Source organism: Cyprinodon tularosa, unplaced genomic scaffold, assembly GCF_016077235.1.
Source record: "Cyprinodon tularosa strain WSP-4 unplaced genomic scaffold, ASM1607723v1 ctg259, whole genome shotgun sequence".
Classification (NCBI taxonomy): Eukaryota; Metazoa; Chordata; class Actinopteri; order Cyprinodontiformes; family Cyprinodontidae; genus Cyprinodon; species Cyprinodon tularosa.
The window spans coordinates 554,059-570,731 of NW_024038958.1; the positions used below are offsets into that span (position 1 = coordinate 554,059).

The 16,673-nt window shown below is 37.6% G+C and overlaps 1 protein-coding gene across 1 annotated transcript in view; it reads right to left on the minus strand.

Moving 5' to 3' along the window:
* Positions 1–5,042: 5,042 nt before the first annotated feature.
* Positions 5,043–16,673, minus strand: part of xpr1a (xenotropic and polytropic retrovirus receptor 1a) — an 86,883-nt gene continuing 75,252 nt past the window's right edge. The window contains exons 12-15 of the mRNA XM_038288586.1: positions 10,720–10,886; positions 10,014–10,153; positions 9,642–9,866; positions 5,043–8,710 (exon numbers count right to left, since the gene is read on the minus strand). Coding sequence (XP_038144514.1) covers positions 8,653–8,710; positions 9,642–9,866; positions 10,014–10,153; positions 10,720–10,886 — 590 coding nt within the window. The 3' untranslated portion in view covers positions 5,043–8,652. The remainder of the gene's footprint in view (positions 8,711–9,641; positions 9,867–10,013; positions 10,154–10,719; positions 10,887–16,673) is intronic.

Genomic DNA, 16,673 nt, shown 5'->3' on the forward strand with positions numbered 1-16,673 from the left:
CATTGACTGACAGCCTTTTGTTTATATATTCCTGCTTGACTAAAGGTTGCACGAACATCAGAGAATCACCCAAAGCTTCAACACAGGTTAGTTTTTTTTTTTTTTTTTCCCCAGATGAGCTCCTGGAGAAGAAAGTTAAACATTGGATGAAAATTCTCTTCCAGCGATGTTTAACGGCTGAGTTGAAACCTGTTCTACTGAGCAGACTGACATGGGTAAAAAAAATACTTTGGATGTTGTTGGATCTGTGAAGAACTTTATATCAGCAGTTCAATTTAAAAAGTGAGACATAGATTTATTTGATGTGATAAACAATTAAGGAGAACCCACAGTTTTCTTAAGAACTGCATATTATATAACAAAGGACTTAAAATTTGCTCACCAGATAGTTGGTGAAACCCACTAGCAGGAGAGCGATCCTAAAGGTGGGTTGTTCATTGTAGGGGAGAGAAACTGCCAGAGCCTGTGGATGCCCCATGTCTCCCTGTATGAATGCAGTAATTAAAAAAAAAAAAAAAGCAAAAAAACACTAGAGTTCTGGGTTCATACTCCATGTAGTGTTTGGCAGAAACACTACGTTTTTTTCTCCAGGTACTTTGTGAGACGGCTGTTATTAGCTTTAAGCTATAATGGCTAATAAGACCTACCATTTCCATGCTGTGACCCTCTAAACTTCCTTAACATCACACAGAGCGCTATAAATAACTATTGCATCCGTTGAGCCTTATATCAGCACGTATATTCCCAATTAATAACAAAATCAAACCTCCAGTTATTGTGTAAAGGGAGTGCTGGTAATAATGTCTTCCACTTAACTATTTTATTGTCCACCTGTAGGTGTGCTCTGCATTTGTTTTCCAAAGTGCATTTTTAAGTAAAAAAAGCCAGACTCAGAAGTAGGTTGTTACAAAAGGACAAAGGCTGCATAACAATAGTCTGTCTGTCATGGTGGGATAGTCCTGTCTGGGGAAGAGCTTAAAGGTTTGGTTTAAAATCCCCTCAGTTTGTCATCTCGGTATATTTATTCAAAATAATAAATATTAGATATTTTATGATAAAACAAACAAATTTTTGTCTTGAATAAATCTTGTATGCTTTTTTTTTTAACCTTTCAACGATATTCAAAATGATGAGGCTGCACCTGCATGCAGGTCTCCATGTCCTCAGCCTTAGAATATATGCCAGCTGTGTGATACCTGTCGAATCCCCAGTGAGACGTCTTAATGGGCTTATAATTAAATCCACCCTCAAAGGAAAAGTGCTATCTTTATGAAGGTAGAAATATATTTTTTAAAGCTCAATCAAGACTCTTCGTCATTATAGAGCTAATAAAATTTTGTCAGACTTGGATGCATGTATAAATATTACAGACAAAAAGAGAGAAACAGAAAGTTAAAGGGCATGTCAGGAAGAATATATCGTTAAGGACATGTATGCCCAAAGCCGGCCCTTGAGGGCCACTGTCCTGCAAGTTTTACAGGTTTCCTGCCCTAGCACAGCTGATTTGCATTAAATATTGATTGGCAGGCTTTGCTGAACTGCAATCATCAGAATCAGCTGTGCTAAAGCAGGGAAACCTCTAAAAGCTGCAGGAAAGCTGCCCTCGAGGACCACCCGAGAACTGTGATATATTTACATAAAGTGCAGCATGTGCTAGAGCATTCCTTGGAAGGTGATTACTTTCAGCTCGGGGGGAAGAAAAACATTTAAGCTGATTTGTTCTGGATGTAATGTTACTGAATTGTATTCCTGATGGAAGTGGCATGAACCCAAGGCCTGGGTGGCATCTGTAGAAATGTCTGTCCATTTTCTCATCTTTGAAAATCTGAAACTCGTGAAATGTATCAGAGTTTCAAAGGGCAATCTGCCTTATATGATAGAAACATCACAGGAGACACGTGAAAAGTTAATAAAAACTGAAATATCCTTTGCAAAAAAATAAAGGCTGTCCTTCAGAAACTCCTAATGGGATAACGGACTGGACACGGCACGGTCTAGGTTGAAAGTAGATCAGAAGCACATTACAATTGTGGACCACGTAATATTAATCATATTTTTCTTCACTACATGTTCTTGAGCAAAATTGGTCCCTAAAATTATTCAATCCATCATAGAATATTAGATTATTTCATTAAAATAGTTTAACTAAACTTTTCTTGTGAGTATTTCATTTCCCTGAATTCAGAAATCAATGATTGCATCAGTCTACAGGTGCTGGTCATAAAATTAGAATATCATGAAAAAGTGGATTGATTTCAGTAATTCCATTTAAAAAGTGAAACTTGTATATTATATTCATACATTACATACAAACTCATATATTTCAGATGTTTATTTTGTTTAATTTTGATGATTACAAATGACAACAAATGAAAATCTCAAATTCATCATATCAGAAAATTAGAATATTGTGAAAAGGTTCAAAATTGATGGCCCCTGGTGCCACACTCTAATCAGCTAATTAACTCAAACCACCTGCAAAAGCCTTTAAATGGTCTTTCAGTCTAGTTCTATAGGCTACACAATCATGGGGAAGACTGCTGACTTGACAGTTGTCCAAAAGACGACCATCGACACCTTGCACAAGGAGGGCAAGACACAAAAGGTCATCGCTAAAGAGGCTGGCTGTTCACAGAGCTCAGTGTCCAAGCACATTAATAGAGAGGCGAAGGGAAGGAAAAGATGTGGTCGAAAAAAGTGTACAAGCAAGAGAGATAACCGCACCCTGGAGAGGATTGTGAAACAAAACCCATTCAAAAATGTGGGGGAGATTCACAAAGAGTGGACTGCAGCTTGAGTGAGTGCTTCAAGAGCCACCACACACAGACGTATGAAAGACATGGGTTTCTGCTGTCGAATTCCTTGTGTCAAGCCACTCTTGAACCACAGACAGCGTCAGAAGCGTCTTGCCTGGGCTAAAGAGAAACAGGACTGGACTGCTGGTGAGTGGTCCAAAGTCATGTTCTCTGATGAAAGTAAATTTTGCATTTCCTTTGGAAATCAAGGTCCCAGAGTCTGGAGGAAAAGAAGAGAGGCACTTCATCCACGTTGCTTGAAGTCCAGTGTAAAGTTTCCACAGTCAGTGATGGTTTGGGGTGCCATGTCATCTGCTGGTGTTGGTCCATTGTGTTTTCTGAGGTCCAGGGTCAACGCAGCCACATACCAGGAAGTTTTAGAGCACTTCATGCTTCCTGCAGCTGACCACCTTTTGGAGATGCAGATTTCATTTGCCAACAGGACTTGGCACCTGCACACAGTGCCAAAGCTACCAGTACCTGGTTGAAGGACCATGGTATCCCTGTTCTTAATTGGCCAGCAAACTCTCCTGACCTTAACCCCATAGAAAATCTATGGGGTATTGTGAAGAAGAAGATGCAATACACCAGACCCAACAATTCAGAAGAGCTAAAAGCCACTATTAGAGCAACCTGGGCTATCATAACACCTGAGCAGTGCCACAGACTGATCGACTCCATGCCACGCCGCATTGCTGCAGTAATACAGGCCAAAGGAGGCCCAACTAAATACTGAGTGCTGTACATGCTCATACTTTTCATGTTCATACTTTTCAGTTGGCCAACATTTCTATAAATCCTTTGTTTTTATTGGTCTTCAGTAATATTCTAATTTTCTGATATGATGAATTTGAGATTTTCATTTGTTGTCATTTGTAATCATCAAAATTAAACAAAATAAACATCTGAAATATATGAGTTTGTATGTAATGTATGAATATAATATACAAGTTTCACTTTTTAAATGGAATTACTGAAATCAATCTACTTTTTCATGATATTCTAATTTTATGACCAGCACCTGTAAATGTAAACCACTTGAATAAACCTCATTGCACGGTAGATTGTGAATCAGAGGTGATTTTTAGGAACAAGTGATGCAACCAAAGGAAGGCTTTTCTTGGTGTTCATTGGCCAATGAACTCCATGATAAAAACCTGATTGGTGAAAGTCATGTTACATGTTAAATAATCCCTTGCAAATAATCCTTTGGATTAATAAACATGTTTAATGTAAAGCAAAAGGAAATACTCCAAAGTTTAGAGAGGAAACCAGTACCTTACTTTAAATGCTAGGTGGGAATGTTTTAGGCCAATTGATGGGTTGTATGTGTGGAAAATGTTAGAATAAAGTAGGAAAGATCACTATGCTTTCAGAGAAGCATGGTGGTGGACTTTGGGGTTGAAGGGAAGATGGATCTAATTAAGTAAGAGGTCATCCTGGGAGAGAGTATCACACTGTAAGGAACCTGAAGCCTGGAGGTCATTGGACGCTTTAACAGGACAAGGATCTTAACCACATCTCAGTGTCCACTTGAGTTTGGTTTCAAAGGATATGTGAGTCACCTGATTCAGCGTTATTTAAAAAATCTTTAATTGGGTTTAAAAAGTGTTTCTGCACACAAATCTCTGTAAAAATAAAAATGAACTGGAAAGCTTTGTCCATGACAAGTGGGTGTTGCTACATCTAGATTTCTGCAAGAAGTCAGTATGTAGCTGGAAGGCAAGAGGGAAACCATTACTAAAGATGCAGTAGACCATGGCATCCTGTGTTTAATTTGGAAATCTCTTTTATATAAAGCAGCTGTTTGTATACGTTGTCCATCTAATTTGCAGTGAGGGGTGAAACGAAGCTTGTGAATAAAGATGAAATGTAGCATCTATGTGGGATATTTCTTAGTGACCAAAATCAATATGCAGGCCAGAAAAAATGAATAGTATTTTCCACCTAAAAGGAATACATAAGTGGATCCTGCTGGTAAACTGAAAACATCTTCAGATAAATAATAAAGAAAACACATCATGGATGTGTAAACCCTGGCTAACATTCTGCTTAAAGGGCAGTATGTTGAAGAACTAGCTTTGAATTGGACTAAGAGCTAACACACATAGGTAAAAAAAAAATAAAAAAAGTAGGAAACGTACAAGCAAAAGGAAACCAACAAACTGAGGACCAAATAAGAACCTGTGAATTAGACAAAAGGGTCACACTGAAAACAGAAGGGGAAAGAAGGCTCAAGAGGCAGAGTGAGTTTTAAAAATAATCATGGTTTATAAAACCCAGATATGACAGGATCACCAAAGTGTATACAGAAATACAAATACCATGAAAGAATTGTTAAACACTCAACATGTACAAACTACTCTGTAAAAGTGACTTCGGGAGAAATGTTCAGACAACGAAACGTTTTCATTTCTCGTAAAAATCACATTTAGCCACAGTTTATTTACTGTTTCTTATTTTTCTAAAGTATCTTCTCAAAGCAGAACATCCACCTACCAAACTACAGTTACTATCACATTCAAATAGCTCAGAGAAATGCTACGAACAACATCAAGATAAGGGAGGAGGAATGCACACATTTGAGCACTTTTACATCATGAAGGTTTTAGCAAGCAGTGGACAACAGAAAATCAGAGAAACATGAGATGTTTTTCCCCATCATTTCATCAAACATCAACTGTACAAAATAACCCTGTTTTTCAGCGTAGATGAACAGACACAGGTCATCTAAACATTTCCTCGCAGGCAGAGATCTGGGATCACTTCACTATCTTCTTCTTGGACCACAGTCTGTTCCGGGGATGCACTGAAATGTGTCAAAGTGCTTCTGTCTGCAGGACAGTCACCAACAACAGATTTCACAACTATTTTCATGCACTTTCACGAATGTATTAACAGCTTAACAGCCTCAGGAATTCCCCCAACACGAGGCTTTGAAATTCAAAGAAACCACCAACAAGATACAGTAAAACATTGCTTCTTCCTTTTTATAAAAACACGTTTCAAAAGCTTTACACACGAAGAGATGAAAAAAAAAACAAAGATTGCAGGACTGTGAACAATGAACAAAAAGCTCCTCGTCACCTAAAAAATACTGCTTGTCCAGGAGCACAAATGGCTACCAAAACTAATTCATCATTGTCGGTGTGTGCAAAGACTACTAATATACACTATGTCGAATAAATTAAGAGCTATGTACAAAGTAAAAACTAGAGCAGCATGCAGGCAAGACGACACAACCTTTGTACAGCACTGCACTCCGACGAGAAAGAGGCAGTGTGGGCTGTCAGTGTGCGTGTGAATGTCTGTTATAGTGTATGTGCACAGTATCGATATGGACAGAGAGGTTTTCCCTCCTTTAAACTTTCCACTTCACATTAAGCCCAGATAGGAGTTCAAGCCCCATCTTTTCTTGTACAGCCAGGGTCTCTTTTCTAGAAGCAGGAACCAACTTACAGATATTTCAAACATATGTGAGCAAAGCCAGCATATGAGATATAAGTAGACATCAGTAGGTGTATCTGAAGCGACCACAACACCTGCAGTCAAACAGGCTACACTGAAGATTAGGAACATGAAGAAAGGCAGAATAGCTTTTTTTTCCTTACTAGAAATATAAAAGCTAAATTTCTCTATGTTTTTTAGCTGAATCCTAGCGCAAAATAAAAAACAAATTGGCCTTTCATGTCAGCATAAAGACTTTTTGTTATTTAGCTGGGGCTGTGATCCTGCATATCGAATATTTCCAGTAATGTTTTTTTTTTTAGCAGAACTGTTACAGAGACTTTATTCCTAAACTTAAACAATGATTTAATCTCTATCTGGACAGCAAGGATCCAAATATGAAGCTGTCTTTGTTTCTGTTTGTAGATGATCAGCATCATATCTAATCTTGATTTTTATTACAGGTGCATCTCAGTTGATTATATCAAAGAAGAAATGTTCATCTATGCCAGTACTTGACTTCAAAAAGTAAAACTAATTCATATTTATGACACACAGAGGGACAATTTAAAGTATTAGTTTCTGTTATTTTGATGATTATGGCTCACAGCTAACCAACAGTTTAGTTTAATCCCAGATGTGTTTAGTTAATGTGGTTTACACAATATAATCTACAAAAGACCTCTGTTAACGAAGAATGATATTGCCTTGAGCAGGCATACAGATGGAAAGTTGAGTGGAAGGAAAACAAAGGGTAGGAAAATAAAAAGAGTGTACAAGTAACAGGGATTAACTTAGTCTTGAAACCAAAGCCTATTCATGAGTTTGAGGGATTTTTATAAGACTTTAAAAGCAGCTGGAGTTAATAACAACTGGTCCATATTCGGATGTTAGGAGAAGAGCTAAAGGACGCTATTAAATCAGCCTGGGCTGGCATCACCACGGGTTGTTCTCCACCATTGAGACATTATTTGATGCAAAATTACATCCTTTAACTGGTCCACTCTTCTTTTTGTTGTCTTAAAAAATATTCAAATTCCTGGAGAAACTGAATATTTATTTTTCAGTTGCTGTTTGCCACAATCATAAGGGTAAACAGGGATAAACACTTCAAAATGTCCTTATGTGTGCAACAAATCTTTAGTGAGACACACCTATATAAAAAAAAACTTTTGTATATCATGGCACGTTATTTAACCAGATCTCCATTTGTGTGTCTAATAAGCCTCAAACAGCCTAAAAAAGCAGAGTTTGGGAAATAGAGCCGGTTTAGGGTTATGAAGAAAAAAACTCTCTGGCTATGTTATCTATTGACTTGTTCAGGCAGAATTAATGATCTAGTTTTTTCTTATTTGAGACACATTCATCGGAAGAAAACTTTGGTAACCGGTGTTAATTGCAATGCATGCACCTTAGCTGTAGTTAGTGTAAAAGAGCACCTTTAGACAACATCATAGATTTAAAATCCACTAATTAATGTTGGGGAGTAATGCAGGGCTCTGTGTTTTTCATAAAAACGTGGCACGTTTAACATTATAAAATACATCAACAGTCAAAGTGAGGAGGTTCAAACTAGTTTCATTAGTATAAACAACACATCTATAGTAGTAATACACTTGAAAACATACAGTAAAGAAATTTCAAACGGAAGTGTTTGAATAGAAAACATCTTTTTTTAACGAAATTTTTCCTTGTTTTATGTTGTAAACGCACTTTTCCTGCAAGCGCTTCAAGGGTTGTGATCGTTCGCTGACGTACTACAACTAAAGGAAAAAAGGAACTTAATAAAAGGAGTATAAAATGAATCAACAAGTTGAAACCAGTTGATTTGTTAGATAAGCTGTTCAGTCCGTAGATCTATAGGGTTTTAGTCTTTTACTGGCTTCTTCTTCTCCCTGTTGATCCTAGTGTGGTTAGAAAGGCATGTGAACAGTCGTCTGCAGCCTGTCCTGAAGAGAAACTAAAAAAGCCTGAAACATATCATAGTAAAAAAAAAGAAAAGTAGATACTAAAGAAGTCATTTTTATATAATAAAAGCATTAAATCATCCCAGGCAGTGTGTTCTGCTTCTGTAAGTTAAGTGAAGGTTTTTTTTTTGACACCAGTCCATCTGTGTGAATGTAGCTCTCTCCTCAACAGTACCAAGATGACACGTTGCTTGTGCTTCAGCAGGTTTGTCTTTGTGTTTCTGTGTCTCTGGATTGTGTAATGGGTTTGCTATACTTATAAAGACCAACTTTCAACACTTTAAAGGAGTTTAAAAGATGAGGTAAGTTCTGTAAAGCTGATGACTTTCCTCACTTATTGAATGTTATACAGTAATGTTTGAGCTAACATGTTATAATATGGAGGGGGAGAGGAAAGAAGGTCCTTATAAATATAGTGTGGTGCCTATGTGTGAATTATGTGCTCAGCTGAAGGCCTCGTCATCCATATCCTCAATCAGCACCTTTGTGTCCTTCTTGGATCTGGGGAGAAGAAGAAAATTGGATGTTTATTCAATAAATCCATTAATCCTTTCTGCTATTAAAAAAAAAATAAAAAATTCAAAATGTTGCTTCAAGGCTATTTTTCATATATTATTTCTCATGTTTTGTGGAAGTCAAACTACCTTTCATAAAAACCAGTCAAGTAACAGAAATGTGTCATTAGATACTTCAAAAACGTATTAAACAATGTAGAAGAAGTTATAGTTATGGACAAAAATGAACAGTGAAAATCACCCTTCTCTGTTCAGAATTCACTGTTGTGTTGTTACTGTTTATGTCAAGTAAGCATCAGTTTTTCTGGAAGAAACTCTGTTGCTGTACTGCTATGTTAACATAGAATATTTTTCATGTTCAAATAGATCTCAGTATTTTAATCTTTTTTTCACACCTCAGAGTTTCCCATTAATTTTCTCAATATTTTTTCAGAAAATTCCCCGTCCTACATCTCAATCCACTGAATATGGAAGCCAGTTTCTGCTCATGAAAGTAAAAAATGCCAGATAAATTATGAGATATTCAACTTTCAAACTTTGTATCTCACAATTAATTACTTTGAAAATTTAAATTGACGTTATTATAACTCATAATTATGACTTTTTATCTCATAATTATGACTTTCTATTTGGCATTTTTTTTATTTTCATGTGGCAGAAACGGGCTTCCATAACAAAGCTTTTTGGATGTGGTGGAAGTAAAACAGCAGTGAAATCTTATCAAGTTCATCTGAATCTGATCTTAAGTTACATAATGAAGAAGTGGGTGTGCTCACAAAAGAAGTATTTCTGCTTTCTTTTACTTTCTGTTTTACTATGAACACAACATTCATGTACAGATTATTTATTTACTCTCCTTTATTATTAAACTAGAACAAAAATGATTGCATAAAGCTAAGGAATCTTTGGTTACTTACTGCGAGGAGGACAGCAGGGGGCGTCGGAGAGACAGGCTGTAGGACCTCTTCCAGGCCTTTTTGCCTGAGCGGTTCTTGACACCGTCTTCCTGGTCCATCATCTGCTCCAGCAACGTCTGGTCATCAGCGTTGAGCGGCGCCACTGAGATATCTCTCACAGCACGAAACTCACCACAGTTATTCAGGTGTTCGTTCTCCAGACGGAAGAAGTTCCACACAAACCGCCTTATAGGAAGGTGGAAAGAGGAAGGTAGGTGACTGTGGGGGCCATGGAACCTTGTATAGCTTATGAGTTTTAGCTGAGGAATCCTGTCTGTCAGGGAACCAATGAGGAGTAAAACAAGAACAGAAGGAAACGCTGTTTCGACTCACCTGAAGACTTCAAGAGGAGCCAGGACGGTGGCCACGATGTCCCCTATAGAGTGAGTCTTGGTCATTGTTGAAAGGGAGATCTGGATCGTCCAGGCAAAACGCAAGATCACATCCTCTACTATGGCACAGTAGTAGTAGGCCTGGACAGATAAACAGAGTCATATACTGAATAATATGGACATAGCTACAAACAGCAGTGATCCATTTTAGTACATTCAGGACTAATTACTTTCATGAGAAAATCTAATCCATGTGAAGCTTTTGGGAATTAAGTCATGATAAAAAAAAGAAAAAACCTCGAAGGCCCGACCAAGAATCAGATAAGAATTGTTTTTATTGTAAAGGTATAAATTACAATTTTTATTTTGTCTTTTTTTCTGTAGAGATTGATTGTTGAGTCCAGCTGCAGTTAATGTGAGAAACCTTTTCCTGTTCTTTGTGAACATGATATTCAGGTGTTAAATGTTTGCTTAACTAGAGGAGGAACATTACTGGGCTGGCTCTTTAACAACAGTGCTGATTGATTCTCATCTGTCTGAACCTTCCAATGAAAGCTTATGCCAAAATGAGTCAGATTCATAGTGCTGTTTCTGAGCATGCCATTAGTAACCTAGGGTGTATTTCTACAGTTCTCTGATATTTAAGCTCAGAAGTTATGGGTCATTGAGTTTTCATTATTTTACATAGATTTGACCTTTGACCCTACCTTGTGTGGGTAGACAATTTCTTCTCTCAGGAAGGTGTTTTCTCCAGCTCCCCGATCGAACAGACCCCAGTCCATGCGCAGATCCCAGATCAGCGTGTAGAGGGAGCTGATGGTGGAGAACACGATCAAAAGGTACAAAAACATATCTGCATCTGTGTGTCCTTGTTCTGAAAAAAAGCACACAAAGACAACAGATGTGAAATTATTTCGGAGATAATTCCAAATAACCAATTTAACTTTATGTCCACAGGGGGGAGCTGTCCTACCATGAGCTCAACGATGGTTTTAACAGGCGATCTGAAGCATGCTTTTCATTTTTGTTCAAATTAGAAAGTGTATTAACAGTTGCATGAACATTCAGCTGATTTGCTTTGCATGTTTTCTAATGTTCTGATAATAAATATATCATAACATTATGCTTTCAATGACTAAACTATCACAGATATTAGTTTTTTTTATGTAAATGTTCAGGAGTTTAGTTAGTAGACTCGGAGGTTTGTACCTAGGACCTTCTTGCAGCAAGGCAACAGTACCACCAATGGCCCCCCCCTTTTTTTTTTATAAATTCATTAACTTTGATATCAATGAACCCTTATTAGGCAATTACAGATTATCACATCTACAATACCTGATGCAGAATAAAGTGTAAACAGACTCTAGACTTTATTATCTATAGTGTCTGAGTCTAGGGAAATCATTTAGAGTAATTAATACTATGTATCCCCATCAGTTTTGTAACTTTGGTCATTATTAAGCTTTATTACTGTATTATTTAACTGTTACTGAGAATACTCTATGCTCCATTTCTATTAATTCTAATTAATTACAGCTTTAGACCTCACAGCAGAATATTTGGATTAAATGGCAAAAATGATAGCAGTCCTTTCTGTTTATACATAAACTGTTAAATCAGCTTGCAGATAGCTGCTGCGTGTAATGTGGGTGTTTGTGATTAGCAGCACTACGTGGGAGCACTGTGGATGTGATCAGCTTGTTCCTCAGTAGGTGCTGATGGAAAAATCAGCACCCTGTGGCCTTTCTCTTTGAGTCACACAGCCACAGACAACAGCTACCAGACGGAGGCCAGGCTCACTCCAATTTATCATCGTCACTGTTTCTTCCTGCTACCAGCCAACAAGACGCCAGGGATTAGAGCGGGGACTTACTGCCGCACTGCTCTGCTAGCTGCTGCTGAGGAATCGGATGGAAGTTGTCCCTACGGCCACAAACGTCTCCCAGATGTAGATTAAACTTTGTCCCCAACAATAGACTCCTCAGTGGAAAATATCTTGTTGTGATTTCCTCAGTGTGTCATCATTTAGAGGTATTTAACCCCCAGTGTTTGTGGAGGCCGATGCTGTTTTTGATCAGGCTGGTTTTTCTCCTCAACCATTAGTAGGTTAAAATGGTGAGACGAGAATTGATTGGATGCTCATTTAGGGGCAAACAGTGGTCACTGCCTCCTGTCACGAACATTCAATCTAAGCTACACAGCCTGAAACACAGAATAGATCTGTCCAGAGCAGTTGAGGAGAAATAGATGGAGCCCTTCAAAGCCCATTTTATGGTACAGCTCACCGAAACAAGTTCAACACAAGAACAGTCAGTCCCTGCTCTTAAAATTATTTTTTAACTGTTCCCATGGGAACCCAATTCTCCTATAAGGTAATAGCTCAGTTTGACAGCAGTTTAGACGTGAAATGGTCAGATGAGAAGAGCCGCAATGCAGCTTGTAGATATTCTTATTATGTAAATTGTCTACTGAGAGTCAGCATGCAGACTCTGTTAATACACCTGTTCTAATCCTGTTATGGCAAATCCAGCAATTAGGAATAGAGGGCTGTCCTGGGATTAAAAACATTTTATGTTTGAAATTAGTTTGTTCTCTCTCCCAAAATCTGTTTGATCTGACCATACCTTTTATTGACCACATTGTGAACTCCATCTTAACATACCTGATGCAGCTAGGCTGCAAAAAGGAGACACTTCTCATAGACCTCTGGCCTGAATCTGAACCCACCCATGCAGTGATTGCTTTTGGCCGTGGGGTTGACAGAGTTCAAAAAGCCGTAGACTAACTAAACACCGCCTTTCAGTTTTATCGCTAAACCTGTGAATGTAGCAATTTTTCTCCTGAAAATAAATGAGCTGCCAGCCAATGAAATGAAGTTATAAAAGCTGTCAGTACTGGGCTTATCTCTACCCGAGCAGGATCCAACAAGGCTAAGCTCTCCATTTCTCTCTTCAGGCTTTACACATTTCAGGCCACAGTAAACCTCTCACATGGAGAGTAATAGATGCATTTTTATAAAGTTCTTTATTCATTCATTTATACATTTGATTTAGGACATTTGTTGTTGATTTCCCAGAAAAGCATGAGTCTAAAACACCCTCTGATAATCAGTGCCCCTAATGGAGAAGTGAAAAATGTTTTCTCACCTCTTATCCTATTGGCTGGTTTATACTCTAATATTGCTGATATCAAGTTATTTCAATAAAAAAAGGTCAAGTTTAAAAACTGTTAACACTTCTTATCATACTGTTTCCACAATTTTCAAATAAACTAGTAATAGATGAACCACAGTGCTGCCCCTGCCCCACGTGTTGCTTTGCATTCCAAACAGCTGGTTAGAAGAACGCTAAGACATGCTTCAACCGCTAACAAGAAGAAATCATTTCGGTTGCCAAGAAACTCAGAAAGTCACTATGTGGAAACTGAAGGACCTCCTACCATCACTCCAATTATTACAAGCTAGAGGACTGACTACATATCATCAGTTTGTTATAACTGGGTTAGTGTACAAAGATCAGTGCTCTGGAAAACAAATCCCAGAAAACTATATGACTGCTTAAACCCTACGTTATATCAAATCAAGATAATAAAAACATTTCTTCAAGGTGCCTCTGATTGTCTTAATTGAATTTTTAACTGAAATATTTGTTTTACCCTCTAGTATTTATGCCTTCCTGTATCATGGCACTGCAAGGTTCTTTTCAATGTTATTTCCCTTGTTTTATTTGAATTGTCTTGTAACAAAATATGCTTTACTGATAAAGCTGCCTTGACTGATTCCATTTTATCTACAAAATTAACTTGTAAAAAAGCAGAACTTACCCGTATGAAAGACTTGGGGTGAAAAAATATTTAAACACCAAACCCTTGATAAACTGTCCAAGGTGATCATGATCATTTTCAGTATAACTGAGGAGATCATCCTAAACTTTTAAACTGCTAGAAGAAATGTAGGGAGAAGGAATTCACAGTTCTATGGAACAACAACTTGGCGCAAAATAAATGGTTCAAATAGCTTTGCTATTTAAAGTTTACAAGTTTGAAATACATTTTTGTGACTAGTGCTACTTTCAATATGAATCAAATACAAATCTTTACATAACAATGCAAAAAATCGATATGTAAATGTGTTTGAAAGTACAGGCTGAATTTGTTTAAAAATTATGCTCACAATTAAAAACAAATCAATTATTTTTGCCATTGTCTCTGCCTTTTTTCTGAAGATCCAAGCATACAATCCATAACAATGTGACTGCATAGAGTTACCCTGTTATGTTTATGTAATGAAAGATGCACAGAATAAATTATTTCCCCCCAAGAACTTACTGTGGTTACTTTTTACACAGCTTTTGCTCTGAGAAGACTGTGGACTTCGCCTGAAAATTTGAACAAGCAGCACTTACAAATCCCTCCCACTTGCCCTCTGCTCCACAGCTCCTCCCCCACAGTGGAACCTCCCATGAACAGCATAGGGAGCAGGGCAACAGTGATGGGAGACAGGAGCATAACTGACACCTCTTAGTTATTCCTCCTGGCTTTGATTGGTTGTTTCTGATCAGGAGCAGCAAATTCAATTTCTCCAAATGCCAGTAAGACCACCAGTAGGAACTGAAGGATTTGTTTTTATGTTTTTTACAGATTATAATGATTTTGATTAAAAAAAGATGGCTACTGCACATTTAGGCATGGGAGGACAAATTGCAGCTCCAGGGGAAGAAGGGAAAAAACACAGGAAAAAAAGCTATGTATTGTAGCAACACATGGAGCCTAAACTTGACAACAAAACCAGGATTGTGCAGAGTGCTGGCTCCACTTCTTCATTCATATTTGAAGAATTTGTTTATTGGGGCTGTTAGGCACAGTTCCTAGCATCATTGAATTTAACAAGCATCTAAGTTTTTATTTTTTCAAGTAAATAAACCTTTTAAATAACATGTACGGACATTCGTAACTAAAAATCACTTCAATTTCAGCAAAAGCAGATTTTTTTTGTCACTTTTAGGGAGTTCTATGAATTTTAAATAAACATTATGCTCTTTCCAATAATAATTTAGGCCTATTCTTTAAACCATCATTTCACACTAGAGATTCAAATCATCAGCTGGTTGATAGTTTTAGCTGATATTAGCATTTTCATTTTCTTGTACCAGTATTGGCTAATAAGTACTGTACATGAACTCGCTGATTCATCAGTGCATTTAGCAGCCATGTCTTGAGATCCCGTAAAGCTCATGCATTGCTGCTCCATCCATGCTATCCTTTGGTAATGTTTTGTTTGATCTATTTTAAATTGAGGCTTGTGTAACATTTATTATCATTGTGTGATTCTTTCCATGTAAATGGAGGAAGAAAAAGCAATATTGACTTTGGGTATCAGTTAGACTGATATCAAAATAATCAGCATCAGCCTTAAAAAAAACTGTATCAGTCAATCTTTATTGACACAGATTATTAGTTCTATATTAAAGTAGCACTTCTGTGTATTTTACCAAATTAAAAACACCCCTCTCAGCAAGGCTAAATAGTATCCACCCCCCAGGTGGATATTATTTAGCCTTGTGATGACCATGACCATAAATCATCCAGGCATGAATCTGATCTTTGGTCTTTGGACCAGAGTCTTTGAAAAAGAAGCTGATTAGTCAGCCACTTCATTTGGATGGGATTCAATTGATCTCAGATAATAAAGTAAAAAAATGTTGGTGCTATTTTTGATCAGGAACTGACATTTGAATCCCATATGAAAGAGGTTTCTAGAATTTCCTTTTATTATCTGCAGAATATTTAAACAAATTAGATATATCCTTTCCAGGGTTGAAGCTGAGAAACTAGTTCAAACATTTGTTATTTCAAGGCTGGACTAAGTCTTTTTCGACAGTAGGTTGACAGGAAAGGGGGTATGAGAGAGGGAGAGAGACATGCGACAAAGGACCACAGGTCAGATTTGAACCCAGGTCGGTCACATTGAGGACTAAGGCCTTCTTACGGGGGTCATGCGTGCTAATCACTCCGCCACCTGCACGCCCCTGTGGCCAGACTTCTGATGAAAATTAAAAAGAGAGATCCTATCTCTCCTGTCCTAGCTTCTTATCATTGGCTTCCTGTTAAATCCAGAATTAAATTTAAAATCCTCCTTCTCACATATAAAGCCTTAAATGGCCAAGCTCCATTTTATATTAGAGATATGATTGTTCCTTATGTTCCCAACAGAACCCTTCGCTCTCAATCTGCAGGTTTACTAGTGGTTCCTAGAATTTCTAAAAGTAGGATGGAAGGCAGATCTTTTAGTTATCAGGCTCCTCTCCTGTGGAACCAACTACTGGTTTTAGTCTGTGAGGCAGACACTCTGTCTATTTTTAAGGTTAGGCTTAAAACTTTCCTTTTTGATAAAGCTTATAGTTAGAGTGACTCAGGTTATCCTGAGCTATCTCTAAAGTTATGCTGCTATAGGCTTAGACTGCTTGACAACATAGAGACCCCTTTTCATTTCTGCTTGATTCTATATCTATTCTCCCACTCTGTAGTATTTGTTAGTTCAATCTCTAATGTTATGCTCTTTTTGATAATTCTCATAGTAGCTTAATCTCGTCTGTTCATGTTGGACATTGACACCGTCCTGGAGAGAATTATCAGCTGTGCTGCTGTCATTAACGTCTTTGTT